The 27,993-nt window shown below is 39.6% G+C and overlaps 1 protein-coding gene across 1 annotated transcript in view; it reads left to right on the top strand.

The window, feature by feature from the left end:
* The window catches only part of LOC109529558 (neurexin-3a), a 119,165-nt gene that overhangs the window by 79,272 nt on the left and 11,900 nt on the right, over positions 1–27,993 (top strand). Inside the window, exons 16-23 of the mRNA XM_019892978.1 lie at positions 2,399–2,613; positions 2,828–3,001; positions 12,709–12,828; positions 15,024–15,205; positions 18,378–18,549; positions 19,884–19,973; positions 20,977–21,278; positions 22,178–22,271. Coding sequence (XP_019748537.1) covers positions 2,399–2,613; positions 2,828–3,001; positions 12,709–12,828; positions 15,024–15,205; positions 18,378–18,549; positions 19,884–19,973; positions 20,977–21,278; positions 22,178–22,271 — 1,349 coding nt within the window. The remainder of the gene's footprint in view (positions 1–2,398; positions 2,614–2,827; positions 3,002–12,708; positions 12,829–15,023; positions 15,206–18,377; positions 18,550–19,883; positions 19,974–20,976; positions 21,279–22,177; positions 22,272–27,993) is intronic.

The raw sequence follows: 27,993 nt of genomic DNA, 5'->3' as shown, positions 1-27,993 counted from the left end.
CACGCATCTGAGTTGGATTGTCCGTTGGCGTGGAAACTGTCTCCACAAGACTTCTTGCTATGATGATCTGTTAGCTGTAGAAGAGAGGTCAGTGGAAGACAGGCTTTTGATTATTATGTATACTATATAGAGCATATTAATTATGAGTAAATGACACAACCAGAGAATGTACTGTAACTTGTTTGTAGCAGACACTTGTGAATGTTCCTCGTTGATAAAATAGTGACAGATACTGTTCATGTTCATGATTTGTAAGCAAAAGTCTGCTTATTCCTTTCAAAATATGAAACATAGTCACGGAACTGGGAGAGAAAGCATGCATCGTGGTTAATCATTTTTGCTTATGTTTAAAAAAATATATGGGCTCTACTTCCATGGTATTATGGGAAAAGGGTATACTTGATATTGAATATTTCATTTTGGTTTGGCATGCAAGTTTTTTTCATTCTTTGTTTACATATTGTGATGAATCAATACATTGATTACCAGTACAACTTTCAATTATGTTGGCCATTATCGATTGAACACAGCTACAGACTTACACTTGTGGCAACATTTCTGGCATGTGATAAACTTCTGCCATCTCCTCTCCTGTGTCTGTGTGTCGAGGAGGAGATGGGGCAAGGTACCACTGAAGTGGCGCCACCATCCTGACTGAGAGATGAACTGCTCTCACAGTTACGTTTAGGAGGGGGTTCTTCAGATAGGGGGGACAGTAGGGGAGGAAGAAGCTTCTCATCTTGCCGCCGGGACTGTTTCCTGTTTAGAGATCTAAAGAACATGCACACACACACACACACACACACACACACACACACACACACACACAAAAAGGAAATAAATACATCATGGGTAGGCAGTTGTATTGGCTTTTCTTGACATATTTATATGTCATCAGGAATAAAAGAGTTAATAGACTACATCGAACACAAAATTATGAAAATATGTACTTCGCAGTGACATTCGAATATTACACATTTCATGCACACACACACACACACACACACGCGCGCACACACACACACACACACACACACACACACGGAAAAGTAAGCATATCTAGTATTATTTTTAATGAAAGCAGCAACCCCCAAAAATTGTAGCGATACGAGCCATGCGAAGACTTATTTAGAAGCGCCAAAATAAAAACAAATTATAAATACTACTCACAATTAGCTCGGCTTCAAAGAGTCGTGGCCCTTTGGCATATGCCAAGAAATATTATGACAGATACACCAGTGCAGTGTGGTGTTTGTTATTCTATGATGAACAAAGTTGTCATTAGCACATGGTTGTTTCATTATTTGGACATTCTGTAATAATCTGGCGATGATGCTTCAGGTTCGGTCACTGCCCTTGTACTTCGCCGCAGGTAAAAATAGCAAGCCAGGGTGAGCCTCAAGACATTAGCTAGCTTTTCGTTAATGTTGGACTCATCTGCTTGCTAGCCGTACGCGCTACATGAACAGATCCACTGGAAGATGAATGCTGCGTCTGTGACATGTTATTAAACATACATTGCAATTATCTACCAAGTATTTTTGCCCTTGTTCAACATGTTTGAGCAATGTGACCCATGATTTTGTTTTTCAAATATCCGTAACAGCAAATGGTATGCGCATAACAAGGTAACATTAAGTGATATCTGTAACAAAATACAGACAATTCGTAGTAGTTGCCGGATCTGGCGATATTTCCATGAAAGACTGTGAGTGTGACACATTTCAAGGGAATGAGAGAAGACACGTTTTTGTGATGGCGAATGAAGTCAAGTGTACAGACTCGCACAATGCCGTCACACCCACCTGTAGAATTACCTGGCCACGGCCATCCACAAAACTACCAACACTTTGTCTAACCTGCCTCTGTGCAGTTTTACGCCGGTCACAAAAATAAAGCCTTTAGATAGCCATTTTTCTTTCTTTCTTTCTATTTTTTGGAGGGAGGGGGGGAAATAATGTTTGCATAAACCATGATGACACCATTTGAGTGTCAACTCTCTCTGTTGTCTTTCTTTGCAAATGTTACCATTATCAAAGTATCGAACAGAGCTGATGTTATTCACTTCATGTCCGTGATGCGTCAAAACAAAATGATTATGTTCACATTCGTTTGTCAGACCATGAACAAGCCACAGTTAGATTACGGTTTTGTTAACATGTGTACATAAGGATATTTAATAAATAAAGCTGAAATAAACATGACAAAATAAGATGTATGCCAGTAGTATACCTTTAAAATTGTATTTAATTAGTTAGATCTGCTTGATTTTGAACATATTTAAATTCAGATAATTGAGTGGTTAGTAAGTTGTTGTTTACTCCATCCATGAGAAATCTAGCATTTGTATTCATCATGCACATGTCAGATAAGATTTAACAGGAGGAAATTCTGACTAAAATGAAAATGTTCTCCCCTGCAGATATATCCATTATGTTTTTGACTTGGGAAATGGACCTAACTTGATCAAGGGAAAAAGTGAGAGAACCCTAAATGACAACCAGTGGCACAATGTGGCGATCACACGAGACAACAGCAATACCCATACTCTGAAAGTCGATGCTACAACCACATTTCAGAGCATAAATGGGGCCAAGAACTTGGACCTGAAAGGTATGCAAATAAGCCCGTTTGTTTGCGATGATGTTGGTTAAACATTCATGAATTCACCACGTTACCTACAAATGTATCTTATTTGATATACCATAGCAGCAGTTTTACATTTTGAGTCACAAAATTAACAGGTATAACATTGCTTATTATTACAATATAATAATTTTGGATTGAAATGAGTCTAATCTAATTTTTTTTTTTTTAATCTGTTCAGGTGACCTATTCATTGCGGGATTGGGTCCTGGCATGTATGGTAGTCTGCCTAAACTGGTAGCTTCCAGAGAAGGTTTCCAAGGCTGCTTGGCTTCAGTGGACCTAAACGGACGTCTGCCAGATCTCATCAGTGATGCCTTGTTTCGTAGTGGGCAGATTGAGCGTGGATGTGAAGGTACACAGTCCCTCAGGTCTGAGCCTGATTTAGACTACTACAACATTAACTTCAACTCCAGCTCCGGGAGCTCATTCTACCTGCTCAATGCAAACAGTAGCACCGCAGCCTTGTATCCATATGGACGTTCTTCCATCGTCTTAGCTGTACTTGTTGCCTCGCTTCAGCACTGCTAAGGCAAAACCAACCTTCATACAACTCCTCCAAAAAGTGTGTTTTATCGGCCACATTGGCTGCCATCTGACAATTCACAAACACATTCATCCAGTCGGACTGACATGACTAGGTGCTCCACTTTTGGAAAGATTGAGAGCTACAGTGAAACTCCTCAACAACGAAATCATGTTTGCAGCAAGAAATTTTTCACAACAGGGGACTTTTCACTATAGCAAATTTTATCTCAGCTGTAAACAGGGGTTTTTTCACTGTAACAAATTTGATCTCAGATGTAAACACGCGCGCACACACACACACACACACACACACACACACACACAGAAAATGTATGTGTGTACTCTTTATTTTGATTCCAATAATGCATAAGTATGAGCATACACCTATTTGACCCTTCCTATAGCCAGTGTAGAAAGAAAAAAACGGGAAAGAAATTGCGAAATTTACGATCAGCATTCTCTTGCATAATGTCTTTTACTTTGCTTCCTTCATCTTGCATTTTTATTACTTTTACTTCAAGTGTTAAAGCTTTTCTTTTCTTCACTCCTTGGTCTGCAAAGGTTTTAGCAATGCAACGTTCGTGCTGCATCTGAAACTAACAATAACAAATACTTACTGTACTACTGCGCATGTGTAAACCAGTGTGGTGGTTGCTGTTGCCGTTTCGGAGCGAAGCAGTAGCGATGGCTGTGGCAGGCTGAGGTCGGATTAGACTTTTCCGGAAGGCTTGTTTTCGTTGTAGTGAACCTCGTTGCGAGGCAAGGGCAGAGAAAAAAAATGTCGTATTATGCAACAGGGGGACTTTTCGTTGAAGGGGAGCAGAAAAGTGGGAATAGCTTTCATGCATGAAGATTTTTTCGCACTAGGGGGTATTTTCCCCCATGTAGGTTTCATTGAAGAGGAGTTTCACTGTACATTCTTATATCGGAGCATACTTAATAGTGTCTAGTCCACTTAGCAACTCCAAGATGTATTGCTCTGACAGAGGTGCATAAACCTTTGAAGGCTGCGAATGTTTTAGTTGATCCACTGTGCCCAACTCCTTTAATTGCCATTAAATCATTATCGTACCTATGTCTGTTCTGAAACTGCACATACTACAAATATGTAAATGAATATTAAAAGTAACGGAAAGGAATAAGGGCAGCACGATGGTCTAATGGTTTGCACGTCGGCCTCACATTGCTCAGGTGCAGGGTTCAATTACGGCTCCGGCCTTCCTGCGTGCAGATTGCATGTTCTCCTTGTGCCTGCGTGGGTTTTTTCCGGGTACTCCGGTTTCCTCCCACATTCTAAAAACATGCATGGCAGGTTGATTGGGCACTCCAAATTGTCCCTTGATGTGATTGTGAGCGACAGTGGATGTTTGGCTCTGTGTGCCCTGCGATTGGCTGGCAACCAGTTCAGGGTGTACACCGCCTGCTGCCCAAAGACAGCTGGGATAGGCTACAGCACCCCCCGTGACCCTTGTGAGGATAAGTGGATTAGAAAAATGGATGGATGGAACGATGGATGGAAAGGAATATGTTAGATGAAATGTTAAAAATGAACGATGATTCTTAACACCGTGTTCCAAACAATTATGCAACTGACAATTTTCCCTGATTTTCCGAATTCTGAAGCTGCTATCAAATAAGAGGTCTGTGTTAATATGTAACTTGACCGATTTACATGCTTTTGATAGCAATAGCATTTTGATTTCAGTAAGTATGACCTTCTAATGCTAAGAATTTATGAAGTGACTATTTTCAGTTCTTTCCAAGCTATAAAATGTTTTCAGTCTCTCTTGTAAGAATTTGAAACATCCATCCATCCATTTTCTAATTCGCTTATCCTCACAAGGCTCACAGGGGGTGCTGGAGCCTATCCCATCTGTCTTCGTGCAGTAGGCGGGGGACACCCTGAACTGGTTGCCAGCCAATCGCAGGGCGCACAGACACTAGCAACCATTTGCGCTCACACCTAGAAACAATATCCAGTGTTCCATTAGCTTGGCATGGGAGGAAACTGGCATACCCGGAGAAAAGCCACGCAGGCATGAGGTGAACATCCAAACTCCACACGGGCATGTCGGAGCCAGAATCGAACCCTGCACCTCTGGACTGTAAGGCGGATGTGCTAACCAGCCAACCACTGTGCCACACGAATTTGGAACTGTGCATTTTAATTGTATGTATTTATTTTTTTTAGTCCCATTATCATTGGGAGGTTTGTTTAAAACCATTTCCATTCTTCTCTAAAAATTGAAGACTTGAAAATTATGCTTTCATTTGCATCAAATATTTCAGAAAATGAGAGAAAAACATCAGTTACATCATGATTTGGAATGCAATGTAAGCTCAGTACCGGTAGTGATGATGAAGTCTGTACCTTAGCCTATTTGCTAACTAACTCAGTGGAGAGAGTAGTTTATTGTCAATTGTTATTGAGGGTGAGCTGTTGATTAGATCAGATATTTATTTGCACAACTGCACTACAGAGTCATATCGAATGATCATTTAAAACCGTTTTACTTTCTACTAACAAATAGTTATGTAATAATTCATCCATCCGTTGTCTACGGTTTATCTCGTTCGGGTTTCGGGTGACCTGGGGCCCAACACAGGAGACCTTGGGTTGGTCGCATATGAATAGCAGGCCATGTCTAGACAAACAATTCAAACCTCATATTTTTACTTTGAAATCACGGAAAAGCACACATTTTAGGTTATTATGATTAGGATCTTTTACAGACAAGTGAAAAATAAGTAGCCTAAAAAACACACACACGGAAAAACCCAGACAACTTACAATGGATATGTGATTATTGACCTTACTCCGACAGTCTCAAATGTATAGGGGTGTTCACACCGCACACATTTGCATTGGTGCTGCACCGATGTATTTTATTGTGATATATCTTACACCAGTGTAAATTTTGTGGAGCGTTCACACTTATAAAGCTGCTTACTAAAGAGAAGTGTGTTAACCCCGGTGCAGCCTCACTTGCATTCAGTTTCTGCGGCCATGCAATACGGAAATAAAACATGCGCATGCATAAAGTGTACTTCCTTTTCCCCGCCTTGTTTGTGACATATCGAAAAACCATGGTTTATACTTCTCCAGACAAATCAATGACACCGTAAAAGGATGATAGAGAGAAAGGAAAGATATAAATACAAATCTAAATCCCAAGGATGCAAGTTATGCAATACCCATATGTAATCAACTCTTCTCATGCGTAGCAAGTCTACTCCTGTAGCATTCACACGTCCCATTTTATATCGGTGCTGCCCCGCAAACTAGCATTTACTCCGGAGTAAATTTTTAAACCACCTCCTGAGCAGGGTTAAATTTGCTCCGGTTTAAGCTGTTTTCCGGGGCTACACCGGTATAACCTTGTACGTGTGAACACTCTACTGGGTGCTACACTGGAGTCAAAGTTGCCGTGTGAACCCCTCTATAGTTGGGCTTGAACTGAGACAATGACGTCTCATTTGTTTTTGTGAATTGTACTTACATGCAAAATGCTTATGAAAACTCTCCAAGGAATGTCATTGTAGAATGTACTGCTTCTGATTTTGGGTTTGGTACGAAAAGGGAAAAACTGTACATAGTCCAGTATTAGTGTACCTCGAAACATGCCAACGCATCAATTTGTTTTCGACTTACAGTTTTACTTGACATTATAGCTACTTATTTTATAATAGCTGCATCGAAAATGGGCTTTCAAAAACTTTGCATGAACAAGAGATGTCATTGTGGCAATATGTTTCCATCCTTCTGTGCAAGTTGTGCTATCTTTAATGGCTGTTTTTGTCAACTTCTAAAAGCTTCTGGGTTAGCTTCCATATGTTGTTTGCATGGAAATCATTTTCTGTACAGTAATTTGTTTTGTTTTTTTGTTTTTGTGTTTTGCCTGCCACATCATTCAGCTGGGCATTGAGTGTATTGTATTTTTCTTTTTGTTATGGTGGCTTACGGACTCCATGTTCGAGAAATGAATGTCTGTTGACAGCAAGTGACAAATGTGTACTTGTCTGTACTCACTGTGACAATCTGAATGAGGTTGATAATGATGTTTTTCATTGTACAACAATAAAAGTAATGGATGATTGATTCATTTTATCAAATAAAATCTCATCAATCACAGTTTTTTGGTCTTGTTTAATGTCCATGGCAATGTAGTGTCTCATTTTTTTATGTGTGCTTGTATGTATACATTTTTTTTTCCAAGCCAATGCATCATGATTTGTCATTTAAATCGCATTGTCATTTCCTGCCTCGACTTCACTGCAAGCTTTTGACACATGAAATTGATTTCTGCTTTTTCAGCCTCCATGCCATTATAAAAGCCCATTAATGATATTTGGTCACAATGCAAGACTGTACAATTTAGCTGAACTGTATCGGGTGAGATTAGCAAGCAAGGTCATTTTTGACTCACAAAAATATATACCCCTCCAAAAGTACTGGAACAATGGAGCCAATTCATTTTGCTCTAAACCGGAAGCATTTGGGTTTGACAGAAAAAGATGATGAGAAAGACGACCAAAAGACTAGCTTCTATTTCCAGGTATTGACATCCAACTTCCTGATTAGACTCGCATTATACTATGTATTAAGTTGCAAATATTTTGCTTCCATCTTTAAGCGTCTTTCGGTTATTTGTTTTGAGAAGTGTGTGTCAGGGATGAGATTTTCCACTTTTTGGCGGAATTACACTTTTTTTCCAGTCAAAATTGACCTTTTTTATATTGTTCCAAATCTGCTGAGAAAATTTTAGTGGGGGTGGGGGTCTGGTGTTATTTCTGGGCTGCTGGACTTACTTGTCTTCGGCAGACTCGGGACTGGTAATGTTTACAAATAAAGTTTGCAAGCATCCATTTTTGAATACACTTTTTTCTCGCGAAGCGTTGGTTTGTCGTTACTTCGTATATGGGCTAAAACCAATGTCTGACTTGTTGTGATCGGTCGCTATATCGGCAAATGCAGAATCACAACCGATCCGTGTTCGCCTTCCTAAACCCCTTTCCCGCGAATTCTGAATGGTTTTGCACGAGGGATGTAGTGTATTGAAATTACTCGTGTATGTAGACAGACTACATACACGAGTAATTAAACAATTGCCGAATGTTATCGAGACTCGTGACGAAGCTAAAGTGCGTCAGATAGATGCGGATCTGAAAAACAAGTTTCGATGGAACTGGTTGGATAGAAAGCTAACGGTGTCCTCAGTAGCAACCAGTAAAGAGGAACCATTGTCTGTGCTTGTGTCGGATTTCGTGAAAAAGCTCGATGTCGCTGGTAAAGCTCTGTGTACAGTGTGTGACGATGTCATTCTATACGGAAAATGCATTCATAACCCATATATAGTAAACAGTTTGGGACTTCACTATCACTGTATGAGGTAAGAATCAACAGCTTTTTATCACATTTACACAACATTTTATGAATACTGTACAAGTAATGAACGAATCTTAAATATGGCAGGGAATGTGTTTCCTTTTTTAGTTTTGATCTTGAGCAGCAAATTTGAAGTTACATGTTGGTGCTCACCAGGAATGCATAAGCAAAATTGCACAAAGGCCTATGTCAAATTTTCACTTGAAAGAATAGTGAACAATCTTGGTTTAGTATAAAGTGCCAATTTTGTAAGCAAATAGGGAATGGTATTTCAACAAAAATTGTAAAATTTTGTTGATAAAATTAATAGTTTTAAGGCTTTAAAATCTCTAAAATCCATAAACTAACGTATGTACTCCAAATAAACTTCTACTTTAGAATAAAGTGCCAATTTTGTCAGCAAATAGGGAATGGTGTTTCAACAAAAATTGTACAATTTTGTTGATAAAATTAATGGTTTTAAGGCTTTAAACTCTCTAAAATCCGTTAGCTTCCGGGGGCTTTGCCCCCTGGGCTCCCATTCGGGGCATTGCCTACGGTCCCCAGACCCCCGGCTGATTTTCAGATTTTTTCATCACTAGCCACTCTTATCCCTGGTGCGTGCGTGCGTACGTGTGTGTGTGTGTTCGAGGGGCGATTACCCCATAATGTCCCCTCTTTAGCAGGTCAAATACATGCTTGAAGTGTGGAAAATGACATGGCCAGTCTAACACCTTCCATTTCTTTCACCCGATTAACTTATTTGCAGTTTTGCAATGGGACTGTTTCTTTGATCAATCAGATTTCCAATCCGATGAGCTGGCCCTCGATGACATCAGCATCTTCACTCCTCTGACATGTTCGGTCGAGCAAGCCAAGTTGCATCCATCCATTTTCAAAACCGCTTATCCTGAATAGGGTCGAGGGAATTGCTGGAGCGTATCCCAGCTGACTTTGGGCAGAAGGAACCCTATACACCCTGAACCGGTCGCCAGTCAGTTACCGGGCACATATAGAAACAATCAACCATGCACACTCACATTCACACTGTGACTGAGTGTGAACCGATCCCACGTTGCCTGCACATAAGTCAGGCGATTGTACCACTACACTATCAGCGTTGCAAAGCTGGCAAAATAGACTATGTCTGTTTATATGTACATTATTTTTAATGATCATCATAGCTTGTGATTATGATGTATTGGAGTAATCTTTCTAGGTTTCTGTTGTGCTATTACCGTGCTTGTCCCTGTACATTATGGCCAAATTCCAATTCTTCTGGCTCGTAAAGCCCCTTTTCCATTGTACTGGTTCTACCCTGAAACTTCCTGGTTCCGCCCCGTGTTGTCCATGACACTGTTTCAGGGTGATGCGGCTACATAGGAACCGTTCTTCAGATCCTCTTCCGACCTAGTTTAAAACGCAGGCCGAGCAGGGCTGTGCCATCTCTGTCATCTGGTTTGCTGACAGATGTAGGTTTTTTTTTTTTTTGTTTGTTTGTTTTTAAGTGATTCCACAAGGAACTCCACTGCACAGGGCAATTTGCTGTTTTCAAACATGCGAGACAGCCTCCACCAAGTCATAAAATTACAATATATGCAGTACACAGTGTGTACCATTTCATACCTCATGTGTAAATTTTTTTTGCTGAAATAAGTGAAGCTTGTGGTCAAAAAAATTGGCAAGCCATGCACACATCGCTGAATCCATTCACTTGAACGTGAATGAGAGCGAGTCGCATCTTTTAATGTAGCTACACTTTCCACTTTTGGGCCACGGCACACTGTCTGATGTCAGACAAGGGACACACAAGTTGCTCCACAAAAAGGACCTACATCCATTCATCCATTTTTCTTGCGCTTTTCTGGGATTGGGTCTTGGGGACAGCAGCATTAGCAGGGAAACCCAGACTTCCCACTCCCCAGCGACTTCATACAGCTCCTCCGGGGGAATGCCGAGGTGCTCTTCGACCAGCCAGCAGACATACAGGTAGTCTCTCCAGCATTTCCTAGATTTGTACCTGGGGCCTTCTCCCAGTGGAATGTCACTAGGGCGACGTCTAGGGGGGGCTCTTAACATTTTGCCCGAATCACTTCACCTGGCTCCTCTCAATGTGGAGGAGCAGTGGCTCTAGTGTAAGGCCCTCTCAGATGACTGAGCTTCTCGAGCCAGGCCACCCTGCAGAGGAGACGCATTTGTATCTGGGATCTTGTTTGAGGTTAGGGTAGGAACGGAGATCGACCGCTAAATCGAGAACTTTGCTTTGTGGGCTCAGTTCCTTCTTCACCATGACAGACTAACACAGTCTACCGCACCGAACCACCTGTCGATTTGACGCTCCATCATTCCCTCACTCGTAAACAAGACCCCAAGATATTTGAACTCCTCCATTTGGGATCAGATCTCATCCCCAACCTCAAGAGGGCACATCACCCTTTTCTGATGGAGGAACATGATCTCAGATTTTGAGGCACTGGGAATTAGAGATTGTTGCTTGATGAAGCCAACAATACCGCATCATCTGCAAAAAGCAGAGATGCAATACTGAGGCCTCCAAATTAGATGCGCTCAGTCCCATGGCTGCACTGAGAAATTCTGTCTAGAAAGGTTATGAACATGATCTGTGACAAAGGGCAATCCTGTTTCTAGAAGGAAAAAAAAGAGAGAAATCAAGGTCTTTGTAAAAAGAACTTCAACTTTCAAATCAATATTTTTTTTTGCTTTTTTATGATGGCCATTTTGATGTATTTTCAAGTATCTATTTACAATTTTAATATTTGCCAAAAATATATGAATATTGTGCTGTATACAGGCGTGCGCATGCGTGCATATTAAAATCCATCCCAAAGAGCATTTTGGCGAGGGAGGGGGTGGGGGGGGGTTGGCGGTAAGATGGAAGCACACAACAGGATTCACACCATATTGTTCAACACCCCAATACATGGTGAGCATTGTTTTTTGTAAAAACGCAGTGATAAAAGTCAGTGTCAAAAATGTTTTGAGTTCATTTACTGAAATGGGGAACTGTCCCAGTTAGCATGACACCAGCCAGAATCATCCAGACTTCTGCGACTTGTATGACCTGTATAATATACAAGTACATAATTACCATAAAATATATTTACTTGGTGCAAAGTGAAGTAAAGAAAAACTGTTCACCTTGTACTGCCAACAGGAGGAATGGGAGTGTTCCTTGTGTTTCTTGTTCGTTTTTTCGGTCCAACTAGATTTGCCATCCCGGTCTCATCTGGGCTCCAATAAACTCCCTCCAACCTTTTGTGTATTGTCAAGGTGTTCCTTGTTGTTGCATCAATTTGTCTGTATTTAGTTCCATGCTTTATTTTCAGTCGTGGCCAGTTCATTTATATATGTCACAATTCGCATCAAGTTGCGGTTTGTTTGTCTGCAGTCTGAGTCCTTTTCCCCCCCTTATTTTTGTTTAGCTACTTTTATCTTGATTGTTTTGGACTTTTGTTCATTTCGTATTTTTCATAACGGCAGTGCTTTGTTTGCCTCTTTGTTTTGTTCTTTTGGAAATTGGAACACATTTTGTTTTGAACGCCAACCTGCTTCCTTGCATTTGGGTCTACCTACATGCCGTAACCTGACAGGGCCTGGCTTACAATCACCATTCTAGTCCATTTCCAAATGTTTGATGGGTTTGAGATTAAAACTCTGTGTGGGCCATTAAATTCCACTGTCGCACATTTCCAACCATATGCCTTTATTTTTTATTATTCTTGCTTGTTGGAACAGAAAAAGGCCCTACCACATCTTTTTCCCCCCCACAAACTTGAAACCATACAATTAACTGAAGAGTTTTGACCCAAATCCAAATTACATTTTTTTTTCATGTTGTTTTAAAAATCTTTTCAAATATTCCAAAACAAAAATAAGTTTCCCAAATTACTTTCTAGCCTTGCTGAATTCGGTGCATTGTGTTCATGTAACATGACTAGTCTTGAACCTGCAAATTAATAACTACGGTCAGTCAAGCCGACTAAATCTTACTTAAATTGCAAGCACCACTTTCCAAAATGTCTCCTTATTTTCTCAATGGAATAAAGTCAAGTGTGTGCCAATCAAGACAACTTCAGTTCCTGTTAAATCCGGGTCTGTTTGTTGGGAATATGGCTGTGTGTGATTGTGGGGGCTTGTGGATTTTGCAGGTCCCAGCACCACCTGCCAGGAGGACTCCTGTGCCAACATGGGGATTTGCATCCAGCAGTGGGAGAACTACACTTGTGACTGCTCCATGACTTCCTACACGGGGACGCAGTGCAATGACCGTGAGTGCTGATGAGACATACTCTTACCACACTTTCACATCATGCACAAAATCACCAAAACATGGCTAATTTAAAGCGGTAGGGGACTTGAGTCATACGACGTGACTTGTGTCAGACTCGAGTCACAAAATTTAGGACTTGGGACTTTCTTGACTAACATTTATGAAAGACTTTGAAAATTTTGAACAAACACCTCTTTTAATTCTCAGGACTGTAACATGTGGTGTAATTAAATGTGTCCCGTGGCATACTAGGTAGCTGTGGGAAGTGGTCCAATTTCACTTAATTGGTCAGAAGATTATTTACTGCAAATAATGTATCTTTTATTTCAACCTATCCCAGTGAACAATGAAATGCTCTTCCGCTGTATGGTGGAAGGTACCAAATTAACCAGTCCATCCTCTTTTCATATACTGTACTGTACTTTTGTATGTTTGTTGGGGCGTAAACTCCAGCTAGGATGTCATTTAACAGCTTAAATTAACCAGTCCATCCTCTTTTCATATACTGTACTTTTGTATGTTTGTTGGGGTGTGAACTCCAGCTAGGATGTCATTTAACAGCTTGAAGGTATTGTAGTGTGTGTAATGTAGCGCCATCGAGCGGTGAACTAATAGAATGCAATTATCTAAAACGACAGAGGTATTGTAGTGTGTGTAATGTAGCGCCATCGAGTGGTAAACTAATAGAATGCAATTATCTAAAACGACAGATTGTGCTTTCTGAAGCACGCCGCACTACGGTGCATCAGAGAGGCCAAACTTCGTAAGACTTCCCACGGTAACGTCGGCAGCTAAACGTCAGACACACACGAACACCCTCCCCCCGCCGGCCCCCCGCACACGCACCCATAAACGCATAACCATCTTAATCTGTGTTTCATTATCTCACAACAAATATGCAGACCCATTTATCGCGTTCTTTATGTATGCATTTTTCTCATCAGTCCTTTGCAGCTAACGCGTCGAGCTATTGTTAAAATGTGAAACATTAACCACAGCCTCATCGTTTGGCATAAGCTTTCTAAAATAAAAAAAATAAAAAATACAAATAAAAAACAATTCCAATGAAGTTAAGGAATTGTGTAAAATGTAAAAAAAATTGCGAAGTATTCATTTGAATGTAGGTTGAAAAGGACTTGCGGATTGTTGTATTCTGTTGTTATTTACGTTTTACACAACGTGCCAAATGCATTGGAATTGAGGTTTTAGAAACGAACGGTACATCAATGTCTTGATTTCCCTCAATTTCATGATGGAAGGCCTTGAGGTGGCTTTTAGGATTGATGGTGTTTTTTTCCTGTGATTTTTATGGCTGCATTTCTCCCCATCTTAAGTCTTTTCACAACTCATTCTGTTTTCTTCTCCACGGCTATTGTATGGAAGCAAAAGTGTGTTGCGTGTTAATTATTTCAAATTCTGTTCCTCAGTCGTGGTATCACTTTTATTTTCCATACCATTTAAAGTGCTATGACCACCCTCATGAATTTTGAAATGTACCCCATCTAACCACAACACTCAAGAGTTCATTCAATGCAGGTGACGCACATTATAAGTTTTTACGCAAATGTCATATTTAGAAACCAAATTTCTAAAGTTCAAGCCACGTTTTGAGGTATTTTTGATTGATATTGATTGTTACATTGAGCCTCTCAAATTTATCGACAAGAAAGGCAAAAATGTTTTGGGGCATATGCAGTTCCTGAATTTGAAATCTGTCAATAATTTGTCAAGACAGAATACGTATTTAGCTGAGCAGGAATGTCTGATTCTATATGGTTACCTTCTCTCTTCTAATTTGTTATACGGTATTGACTAAGTTGATGTTACTGAATTGAACTCAATAATGTATAATTAAAACGTTGCGTTAATTTCAAGTTAATTCAGCGTGCCTCTTTAGGCTTATGTATTTGTTTATATTAATTTAAATCTATTCCTCTTTCGTCTAGATTTGAAATTGAGAATGCATACTAATCGTTTGAATATCATTTTTATGAAAGTGAAATTTAACCAGGTATTTCGCGCCCCCTACAGTCCGCGACGCCCTTAGAATCTGTCTGTCTCACTTAAAGGACGAGCCAGCCCTGACAGCAGGTGTCAGTACAGGGCAGAACACTGTTACAGTGTGTTGACAATAGCCTGCCACATTGATGTTGCAATGTGCTTCAACATGAAACGTTCTTCTGCTCTACTCAGCTGGGACCACGTACATCTTTGGCAAAGGAGGAGGCCTAATAACATTCAAGTGGCCGGCCAATGAGAGACCAAGCACCAGGACTGACAGGCTGACTGTTGGGTTTAGTACCTCGCTCAAAGATGGCATCCTTGTCAGGATTGACAGCGCTCCTGGTCTGGGGGACTATCTCATGCTGCACATAGTAAGTTCATAGCCAAGCTCATTGCTTTGTCTGTGATGCTACTGAACCAGCTGTCACACTCCCAGGACGCAAGAATACGGATCACAATCTTTTTTTCAATTAAAGTCAATCAGGGCTCTTTAGAGTGTGAGACGGTGAGCCTTCCCACACGAAGGACTTGGTGTGAAAGTGTTACTTACCCATGCAGTGCCCTGACCTTAACCTCCTTTTTAGAAATGAGGCCTGCTTGTCCTACATTGGTTAGATTAATCACTGTGTGGAAGATGATGTAGCTGCAAACGAAAGACCTGCTTCATATTTTTGTCATTTACGCTTGGTTTAATCACTAGGTGTACTGATACTTTTGTCCATCTAGTGCAAGTGGACAGGTAGGTTACTCTATGGGGCTCTCTGGTGCAGACCGTCACCAGAGCCCAGCCTTAAGGGGGCACATGAAATGCATGGGAGGGTGGGGGCAGATCAATTAATACCTTACCTTACTCCATATATTGAAGACCGTCACCAGAGCCCAGCCTTAAGGGGGCACATCAATTAATACCTTACTTTACTCCATATATTGGTGTAACCATCTTGAATGGCGCTTTTTGCATCAACAACATTTACATTACATAAATAGAAGCCTTCTTGACTTCATCGACGCCGCAGCCGTGTTGCATGTTGTGAAGATGCCTCCTTCACTTGCTCCTTGGAGACATGTCATCAAGCAAAAACTCATTGGATGAACACGGAATTATTGCTTTTGATGGTATGACGTTTTTCTGGCTCAATTTTATGATATTATTTGCTGAAGTTAGGGCTAATGAAAGCCACATACTACATGGTGAATGGGCTGCCATATCGCTTCGACCCGGTTCAACAGTTGTCTGCTACAGTATTTACAAGAAAAAAGAAAAGAAAGTGTACCTTCATTTTGCATTTCCAGTTTGTGGCTCCCATGGAATCTTTTATTATGAAATGGTTTAAATGGCTCTTAAATTGTCGACACTAATATAATATGTCCCTTTTCACTTGCCATACAGTGACGCACCATGACAGTGTAATCCTGTGATGTCGGAAAAAACGTCGCCTAATGCGTGAAAACTGCAGTCAATGGTCGCCAACATTTGTGTTGACATTTTAACTTATGCTCTCATCAACCTCTGAATATATTAGAATGATCGCTCAGGTATGAGGGATTTTAGGGTGTTTTCCTCTTGATAGAGGGACTCACTACAACGCTTATGCCACTCCACGAGAGAAATGCGTTGTCTATAAGATACAAAATACGTGACATGTCTTGTCACTTTACACAATGCCACGCTTTGAAAACTGTACTGGACTCTCACATGCAAACATTGACATATTCATCGCGTACACGCCTGCGTACCGAACCTTATTTTCAGTAAGGCTGTGATTCAAGTTAAGTACAACTTTATTGTCAAATGTGCAGTATGTGCAACATACAGCACAGGTGAAATTTCTTCCCTCTCAAACAGACAACAAGAGGAGCCGCTGCGGGTGCCCGCGCCGCCATCAAAAGAACAATTAACATAAAATGACAAAATAATACAACACAACACATAAGACACAGACAGTCGTGCAATCTTAACCACTTTTTCTGCATTCACTTTGTTTGTTTGAAGCAGTTATAGATGAAAGAGGAGCGAATCAAAGTGTCCTTTTCACCAATGGATCAAAGAGGTCATGCTGAAAATGTGCACACATCTGCTACAAGCTAAGTTTGAAAGCAAACAAGCTGTCGCGTCCATTAACGAAAAGAATTTGGCTCTCATCTCCTGTCCCATGTAAATCCGCTTCAATTCCAAGCCGCGACTCCCAGTTCCACATACGCATTGGCGCTTCGCGCTGACGCTCCTTTCTTCTCATCGTCGGCTCCTTAAGCCATGCATCCATCCAGCCACAGACTGCCCAACAGCACCGACCTTTCCGCTGAACAAAGCGGGGCTGTGAAAATGCTGCCCATTACAGGTGCAAAACACAAGCGCCCCGGGGCTGTCCAGCAACGACAGTCAAATGGCGCCAACAATTAAAATCAGTGCTGGTACACACGTGCTGCAGAGAAGGCGCAACCACCAAGCACAGATTCTTCTTCTTTGACGAATGTCGTGGCCAAAAATGTTGAAAACAATCCACATCAGGTCCACACGACAAAACAACACCACCATGTGACAAAACAAAAGACAAAAACAACAAAAAAACGCAAGGCTCTTGAAGAGCACTTGCTGACGGCTGCCTACTTGGGCGCTATCTTGGGGGAAAAAAAAAAAAAACATCGCTGTTGCATGTGAGATTGGCCATCAATCAGACAAAAATGACATCACTGTTTCCTGATATTTTTTATTTATTTGTGATAAGCAACTCAACATTAGTATTTTACAACACAAAAATAGCTACTACAATAAAATAAAATACTAACAACAAAAAAATTAAGAAATCCGTTTCTCAAATGGGGGGACTACAAGCATCTTGGTGGGCGGGCACAGGCCGCTGTGGTGATGGGTCCACTCTGGTGGACATTAAAAAAACGTACAACACCCCTATTTAATTTCAGTGACATTTAGTCTGTCACAAAACATACTTGAACTGCAATTTAATTGAGACATATGACACAACCTACAGTATAGACTAACTCTCATCCTAAAATTTATTTTGCAAGGTCATTGCAATACTTATTTTCCAAATTCAAATGTATTATTCATGCAAGTGCTTTACCCGCCTGACTTTGGTGCAGGCAGCATATATTCAATTCCCACTCAGTGACGGTGAAAATAGGAACAATTGTTGAGCTCACTGTGATTGACTGGCGACGATTGCAAGCTGCGGTCCGCTTTTTGCCCAAAGTCAGCATCGGCTCTAACTCCCCACAACCATCACCAGAAAATGGAAGAATGAGTTGTATCAAAGTCCACAAAAAAAAAAAAAAGCGTTTCAATCACAATACTGTGTATCCTGTGCCATAAATAGGTTCTGCAAACAGTACTTTTTTTATTTTTTGTAATTATCAAAAAAAAAAAAAAAGCGTTTCAATCACAATACTGTATATCCTGTGCCATAAATAGTTTCTGCAAACAGTACTTTTTTATTTTTTGTAATTATCAAGAGTGGCAAATGTTCCAATAACTCCGTGTTTATTCAAATAAAATCAACTGATTTTGTGTTTGTTTCATTTTAGCAACAAGGCAAAATTGGTGTGACATTCAACATTGGGACAGTCGATATCAGTGTGCAGGAGAGCAGTACCCCAGTGAATGATGGAAAGTATCATGTGGTCCGCTTCACCAGAAACGGTGGTAATGCTACACTGCAGGTTGATAACTGGTCCATCACTGAACACTTCCCGACAGGTACCAACCCACAAACCACACTAATATATAGGAGAAACAAATGTTATTTGTAGTGTGTAAGACTTCACTGTTCTTTCAAATATTTTGGTTACCTTCAGATTGCCAATACCTGTATATTAAAAATAACTTTCTACATAATACAGTGTTGTAGTCACTGTCAGGTATTGGGTCTGCATTAAAATAAATAAATGCTGCAAAATGAATATCCTACAGTAATCCCACCTCCATCGTGTGTTTAGCAGCCTCACTCATTTTCTTGGACAGCTAATAATTCTATTTTGGTCTATCTTATTTATTTGGGGTGTAATTCCTCACTTGACCACAAAATGGGGTCACTCAATTTACTTTGAGAGGGTGTAAATTTGAAAGGCAGCCTAGTTTTTGTTGAAAATGTCAGTCACTGTAGCCTGTAATCCTGATTTAAAAGACCAAAGAAAGTGATGGCCGTAGGTTCCTTTTATAGTGTACATTTTTGGTGACAGGGCTGCAAGATATTGGGAAACCATGCGATATGCAATATGGATGTTGATTACTAAATGGATGTTGATATTTTACATGTACCTAAAGAAATGACATTCTTATTTTTTAATGATAGAAATATATTCAGGTTCAAAGTCTTATCTAATTAATAAATAATAAAGTGTGGGGGTGGTCTGGAACGTAGCATATTTAAATAATAGGTTTTTATAATAAAAAAATAATATATTTTCAAGGGCCCTTGTCAGTCACGGGCCTGAAGAATCATAATCACTTTTCCTCCCCTACCACTTTTCCCCTCCCCTCCATGAAGAAGTCATTGTTAATTTAAAAAAAATAATTTTTGATCTGGATTGAATCTCAGCTTTCGCCCTGTATTCTCACCTTGAAGTGAGTCATTCACAGCCGTTTTCTGAGTTTGGTTACGTGACGTTCGTAAACTGAGTCCTTTCGGCACTGTGATGTCATTTTCAGTCGACAGCAAGTGGCAAAATGGCCGCCACTTGAGATAGATAAAAACAGTGGATTTTGTGCTTAACTAATATTCCACAAATGCAATATTATGCCGAATAGTGGGACCGCATAAAATATTCCATTGTCAAGGAAACTTTTGACTTGACTTCACCTTGAATTCCCTAAAGGCCCTTTGCTATTTTAGCTTAACTTTCCATACATTTTTGAACACTCACCACATTTAAAAAAACAACAACAACAACAACATAGACTTACAATGTGAAGTGAATTCAATAGAGGAGGGATATTTTTTTAATATTTATACATAGGTAGATACATTTTTGCATTTTTACATTTTTTGTCTGAATGATGACAACTAAACATCTGTAAATCTTTTGTTGCAGGGAACAGTGACATTGAACGGATTCAGTTGGCCAATAAGAAAATTCCTTTCAAGTATGCCAGGCCAGTAGAAGAATGGCTACAAGAAAAAGGTATTTGCAAATATTTATGCATTTTAAAATGTGTTTACTTTCCTCATGGCCACTTCACTGAATAACTCCAATTTGCTTGATCTAACTTGAGAAATAAACTAAAAGTTCTGTCGTTTAACTGAAAAAATTTTAATGTCAATATCGTATGTACCACCACTCCTCATTTGAGTAACAGGAGCGTGTTGTTTGAGCATAGAATGGCAGTGTTGTCAGCCAAACGGCATTTGAAAAAGGAACATCTCTAAATGATTTCAATAATTATATTTCATGGTTAAGTGACCAGAAATTTTCAGTCAGAATGATTTCAATCAGAATGACAAAAAAACTCCCCGTGTAAACCTGGCTAACGTGGGGCCAGACCAGCATGAGATAAACAACACAAAGCAAGCAAGGTTGTATCATGGTGAGTGCATTGATTTGTTTACAGCTGTTGAACTGTCAACAAAGTTAGCATTTAACATTAGCCAAAGTAATAACACAAACACCGGTCACCAGATTGAGCCGTTTTTTAAAAAAATGTTAATGTCTGTCGGAGGAGCTCTCCCTCCACTCAAAGTTACCCCAGTGTAGTTGCACGAGGAACAAAAGCAAGCGAGACATGCTACCTGGTATTTCATGTCTCATGTTGCATGTTTTCTTGAGAGCGAAGAAATGTCATCTGTGCTGTATGTTGCACTTGACTTGATGTCCGGTCTAAACTTAGCATAATAGCGCTAAAGCTATCAAATAAACATATGGTACAATTAGAATAAATTAACATTCAATGCCTCACAAAAATAGTACGCCTTATGACCTGTTCAATTGATATTGCGGCTAACGGTCCGTAACATACGGTATTTTGAAATCTACGGGAAGGCAACAAACTTTCAGAACAAGAATTTAGTCTAACAAACTCTGGACAGTCTGTTGCTCTCGCTACCAGGAAACATGCTGCTATTTGGTTTGAAAGCTTTGTTTGAAAATCTTTTTTTCTGATTTTATTACACATGGCTGTCTCTTCTAGGACGGCAGCTAACCATATTCAACACTCAAGCCACAGTTGCAATTGGTGGAAGTGATCGCGGCCGGCCATTTCAGGGTCAACTGTCTGGGCTTTATTATAATGGCCTCAAGGTGTTGAACATGGCTGCTGAAAGCAACCCTAACGTTAAGATAAATGGCAGTGTGAGGCTGGTTGGTGATGTCCCCAGCGGGGCAGGCTCAACCAAGTCCACTGCCATGCCTTCGGATGTCTCCACTACTTTCATTGAGACTACAACCATGATGTCCACCACCACCACACGGAAACACAGGTCCTCTTCAACGGTATGGGTTAAATACCTCACACACAATGGCTAAAGAACACATTTAGAAAGTATTCAGCACCTTTTGTTGCAGCCTTAAACCACAATCGTCATCTATTACTGTTGAAAAGTATTGAACGTCATTTTTCATGAACAGTATCACAGAGCCATTATGGCCGACTGGTTAACACATTGGGGGCTCGGTGGTCGACTGGTTAGCATGTCGGCCTCACAGTGCAGAGGTGCAGGGTTGTTTGTCTATGTGTGCCCTGTGATGCTGGCAACCAGTTCAGGGTGTACCCCGCCTTCTACTCGAAGACAGCTGGGTTGGCTCCAGCATGCCCCGCGACCCTTGTGAGGATATGCGGATCAGAAAATGGATGGATGGATGGTTAGCACACTTCCCTCACAGTACACAGGTCCAGGGTTCGAACCCGGGCTCCGTCCTTCCTGTGTGGAATTTGCATGTTCTCCCTGTGCCTGTGTGGGTTTTCTCCAGGTACTCTGGTTTCCTCCCACATTCCAAAAACATGCTTGGTAGGTTAATGGAACACTCTAAATTGTCCCTAGGTGTGATTTGTGAGTGTGGATGGTTGTTCGTCTATGTGTTTCCTGCGATTGACTGGAAACCAGTCCAGGGTTTACCCCGCCTGCTGCCTGAAGTCAGCTCCCGCTAAAATAATGACATATGTGCAAAACATTTGCTCAAAAAATTGTGGTCATTATCAATCTTGGCTATGGGGAAAACAATATCAAGCCATGATCATCTGTATACTTAATATGATGCTTTTAAAACTGGATAGAAATAAACCTTGAGTGAAGATCTTTTCGAAAGTGATGAAATAATGTATTGTGTCTTTGTTTTGTGGGTCCTGACCTGTGGGGGTTCTTGTTTCTCTTGACAATCAACTTCTGATAAAGAAGCATGCATCAGATGACATTGTGTCATCTGCGGAGTGTTCCAGTGACGACGAAGACCTAGAGGAATGTGAAACTGGTCATCCAGGTGGGCTAGGTTAGTTTGCATTTGCTTGCTTTCTATGTGCGTTCATGCATCAGCACCAGTATGGATGATGGCAGTCTCAAAGCATCACAGCCCCCATGGTTAGACAAAGTGTAGCTGAATTTGAAAATAAAAAAACATTGAACTGGCTATTCAGAGCTGCATTTGTTATCTTGCAAGTCGTGTCGAGAAGAGCATAAGATCATTCCTGTCATGAACTACACTTGCACATGGGGTCATCCAGAGTGGTCAACATGGTCACATACACGCATACAAATTTCGCCGGCTGAGATCAAACAAAACAAAAAAAATGTGAGTGTGTACATCCAATATAAGTGAAATTTGTATCAAAGTGAACCATTATGAGCCAGTGATGCTGCCATTCATCGCTGCCCTTCTTTTTTAAACAATACACTTTATTGATTTGTTTTGAAGAATCCCATTATCTGTTGTGTTGTTTTTTTTTTTTTGTAATCACTTCATATGCATATTTAATTGTTCACCTGTCCATATTTATAGTAGTTGCTTGCAGTTTTTTTTTGCTTTAAAGAGAGAGAAAACAGAGAGAACAGATATCATTGAATTTCTGTGCATATATTTTTTTCATTTTTGGGTTTTGCTTCCAGACACACTTGTTATTCTGTCTTTTTGCATCTCAACACAAATAAACAGCTTTTTTTAAACAAATGAGTATATTTGAAAGAATTTGGGAATTTCCACATTGTATCAGTAATACTTTTACCCAAATTTAACACCACCAAAAAAAAAGTGTCAGTTAATGGTCAAGGTCATATTTTTTCTCTCTCTCTCTTGTCAGGCAAACAGTTGGCCATTCCCAATTTCTTTTAAAGAGTATGCAGGAGATGATCATGTGAATGACTTAAAAGATGTGCTGTGTATTCAGAAATTCATGGGGATTTGTGAAGAAAGACAAAGACAGGGCCCCTTGTCATCCACTCATGTTTCCACAGAAATTCATGCCATCCTAACCCTGACATTATTTTGCTGTTGAGAGTGGCATGCTCGATGGATTCGAAATATACTTTTTTTTTCCTTACCTTTTCTTTGCTCTGTCAGTATTATGACCCATTTTCTAAATTTGATGATTTAGCCAAAACCATCTGTTTGCGTGTACATATTTTAGTTTCATCATGTATGGCGTAACAGTCCATTGTTTTCATGGGTTTGCTTCAGCTTTTGTAGCACGCTGATGAAAATGTTCCTTCTTTCAATGCAAATGTTTATTATTCTTATTATTTTTAATACAAACATTAACCTTTCAAGCCAAAAGTTAATCCAATTGATGACGCTTTCATTTGAGTGAGAAAAAAAAAGAACGTCAAACTTGAAAATAAATTGCCCTTGCATTCGCATATTGTATGACAATTGACCACACATTTTGTACTTGACCATCACAGGTATGGAATAATATCTTGGAAAAATACAAACTTCCAAACCAATTTGTGATATGATGATTGGTACTATGGTTATGAAAGCTCTTCATTTTGCTCAGAATGAATTTTTCTCATCAATGTGCATGATCATTTTTTTTAACAATATCGTCACAATTGCTTTGTCTGCATTTGCGTTTTAGCTGAACAACATTTTTGCAGTCACAGCAACATCAAATGCAAACCCTGCATTATCTTTATTTTCGGTGTGCTTTTCTTTGGTTCTCAAGTTGTTTAGTGATACTGTTCTCTGTTATCCATTGGTTGTGTCCTTAATTGATCAATTTCATGAGATGGCAATTAGTAATCTTGGAAAGCTCTCAATAGTCTTTGTTTCAGTATCCAGTGAACATAAAACGCCAATGAGTAAAGGAACTCATTTCTGGCATAATACATAATGCAATCTGATTTTTTTTTTTCTGTATACAAGTACAAATACAATTTCTGGTCAATAAATTACACAAATTTCAAATGTAATCCACATAAAAACGTTAATCAAATGCTTTGCCTTTATATGAAACCAGCCATAAATGCTTTGTTGTGCCCCCCACGCTCCCCTGCACCACCCCTGACAGAAATGAACAATGTCTGAGTATTTGTCAGTTTTACTTTATTTTCCAAAATAACTTGTCAATATTGTTTCCAAAAAAGAGGCAAATAATAATTAAGTCTTTATAAAACACTAAGAATGGCACCAAATACATAAAAATAAATAATTAAAACAATAAAAATGACAATAAATGTCACTACTATTAACAGTGAAATATGCCGGTAGTTTTGAACCATTGTACAAACATTTTCTAAATTAATTATGTTTCAGTTTCACCAATAGATGTCGCTCTTGGCCTATGAACCTCTCGAAAATGTCGGCATCGTCGTTGTATATAAAACAACTTTGTCTCGTAACATTCCATTTAATTTTCAGAGCGTCATCAATGTGCAAGTCACAACTTTTCCACAACAGCGTTTTGGGTTGTTTTTAGGGAGCTTGCATAAAGCAATGAAAGTGAGGGGGCCTGGGGTGCACCAAAGGTAGTCCAACAAGAGGGCCATCCTGGAGATTCATCTTTTTCCGCGTAAATAAACCTACGTTATTTTAGTATTACATTGATTTATTAACATACTTTAGAAATATTTATTTTACATATTATATACTATTTTTACTATAATTCCTATTATTATGATTTTTTGACGAGCTTGTTTTTTTTTTTCCCCCCCCCCCCCCGCGCTGTTGTTAGTGCCCTACAAGCAGTGAGTGATCAGTGTGTGCCGAGCGCAGTACCTGTTTACAAACCTTTATTATAAATATTATATACTGTTTTTATTATAATTCCTACTATTATTATTTTTTACAAGCTTGAGTTTTTTTGGTGCCCCCATCCCCCCAGGCTGTTGGTGCCCTACACGCAGCGCGTAATCAGCGCATGTCGAGCGCCGTGCCTGTGTTAAAGTATCGGGCTGACCAGATAAATAATGGATTCATCGATTATTCGCTTGATTGTGTGGAACTGCCTGTTGATTGTTCGTTTCATAGCAAAAATTAGACGACATGGCCAAAACTATAGCTGAGGCACAGGTGATTGAGTTCTACAGAAGAACAGCTTGTCATCGACTAATAGAAGTTCTCGTTAACCTCCGCTCATTCAGCTGCCAAATTGAGAATGGGCAATTGAAACAGGAGTTCAGAACCGTCATGGAGATAGTCTAAAAGCAACGCAAGAGCTGCCATGGAAGAATTTGTTGAATGGCATTAATTTAACTTAAAACACACATCTCATGAAATAATACTCCCAAAGAGTTTAGATAAAACCAACCACGCACAAAACGCACAACACAAAAATGAGTGCTAGGACTGAGCAAAGGTTTTCATCATTGCCATCTCATGGAATTGTTCTCCCTTTCATTCCTACGGCTTTATATGCCATCCCAAAAAAAAAAAAAAAAAAGTTGGGTTGAATGCCTATGAATGTCATAGGACACAACATATGTTTGAAAAGTGTGTATCCATAAAGCCTTGAGTAGTGTTGACGTTGGCAATTCTTTCAAGTTGAGAAAAAATTGCTGTGGGACTCAACTGTTTGAAAATCAATGAAAGCCTTCACAATGAATTAATCATAGTTAGGCTGAGCTTTATGTCTGAGTCAACTTCTTAATCGTTTACACGCAACATTTACAGACTTAGATGACATCTCCTGCAGTCGCTACCACTCAGGCGACACGAGAATAGACATGAGGCACCGGCACGAGTGCTGAAATCAAAAGTGCTGTTCGATCAAATTGATGTGTTTTAAGTTCAGGCACGAGTAGAAACCTCCACCGGGAATTGTTTTGAAACAACGCAAATTGTGTTTTATGGATATGCACAATAAAGTTGTCATTTGACATTTATCGTACATGACATAATGTACTGTGCGGTGGAAATGGTCAACACACCCCTTTTTGTCATGATTCACCGTTTTAATGTTAAGTAGTCATAATATGCCCAATCTTAAATGTATTCATTTATGACCAGATTCAATCTTTTGATTTGGCGTCTGTCTTAATAACATGCAGTATGCATAATCGATAGTTGCTCACACTTCTCTATGCAAGCACTACAAATCTGATGACTAGATTCGAGTTAAAGGTGGATAAATTTGAAACTCAATGTGAAAAACACTTGTGCTAAAACGATGCTATTTTAAATAAGGACAAAATACATGCAAATAGTATTCGCAAAATATGTGCTCATAAGGGTTGTTTTTTTTTTTTTAATCGTACATTTGTAGAAAAAAAAATCCACAATCCTAACGCAACAACAAAGCAAATTAGCTAAATTTTTTCTGTCCAGAGTCAATGCCTCTTTTGCATAAAAATGATCAATCAAGGACGGCACAACACTCCTGAAAAATAAAATAAAATAAAAAACCTTGAGTGCAAGAACTCATTTTGTCTGGGGTTTTTTCCCCCCCACAAAAAAAAATCATCTCACTCAAAATGTTTATATTATTAGGGTACTATGTTTATCCTCCATATCATTGTAAATCTGCAAAAAATGATTAGGCCTACTCACGTTGCAGTATTGGGCAGTATAAGACCCAGTGTCAGAGCATCCAAGACATGCCTGCTATCCAGTGGTCATCGGTCACATTCCAACTTAAAACTACAGTCAATCCCTGCATATTTGCAGTTTGGCACCTCCAAATTCATATTTTTCAGATTTTTTTCTCCCCCCTCGCTTTTTCCCTCGTTTATGTTCTGAACTCCAGCTGATTTCATGATCAAATTATCAAGCATAGAATTTAAAAGGGGTGTATCACATTTCCTTATCCATTGTACGTTTAATGTCTGTATTTTTCTTTTCTTTTATTCTGTTCCCTACGGCTATGAGTTCAAATTGACCTGTATCCCAATCATACTGCCGTAAACAAATAGTCATTCTTCAAATCCTCACCAAAGTGTGGGGCGGGAGAATATTTTGAACATATCAACGACAAGTTTCTATAGTTTTGCGGTGTCAACAAAAGTTGACTCCGCCAACATTTTCCTTGTGAATCTCGCATTGTCACTGTCGTCTTTGCTAGAATATTTCGAGTATGACTTCAAGTACGGCATTGGGACACAGAGTCTGTCACTTAATTTGGTCAGTCTGGCCTAACCCCCCCCTCCAGTTTTCAATGTTGTTTCTTTTCTACTTTCCCTAAATGCAACTTACTTTAAGCATGCATCAACATCCTGCAGTACGACTTAACCTAAACCTAAAATGACAATATTAACTCATTCTCAGCCAGTATTGTCACTGTACACCCAGACTGCACGGCCGGTTCATGTTTAAAGATTAACATTTCTGATCTAGTTGTCATCGAGAAACACATGAGAGAGGAGCCCGTCTCCAAGTCGAGTCCCTCTCTCGACAGTGTCTGTTTTCTATTGTGTGCATCTGGTTGTAGTGTGTGCAAAAATTTGAAATGACTTTGTTCACTCATCTTAACATTTTTCATTTGATACTTTGAACAGGTCTTTTATTATTATTATTATTAATCCAAATGGCATTTTGGGTTTTATTATGGTGATTTGGCTTTAACTGTTTATTATTCTTTTTCTGAATTGGATTCCGACTAAACAGCATTGGGAACCTTTTGTTATTATTTTTGTTATTACAATTTATTATTATTATTATTATTGTTATTATTTATTTATTTATTTTTACATTCCATATAATTTGACCATTTCGGATTTGGAACTGCTTCTACTACTAACTATTACTGACTACCTTGTGTGGTTTTTCCATCCTTTTTTTTTTC

The sequence above is a fragment of the Hippocampus comes genome, unplaced genomic scaffold (assembly GCF_001891065.2).
Source record: "Hippocampus comes isolate QL1 unplaced genomic scaffold, H_comes_QL1_v1.1 scaffold169, whole genome shotgun sequence".
NCBI classification, from domain to species: domain Eukaryota; kingdom Metazoa; phylum Chordata; class Actinopteri; order Syngnathiformes; family Syngnathidae; genus Hippocampus; species Hippocampus comes.
This window is presented reverse-complemented; position numbering and strand designations above follow the sequence as displayed.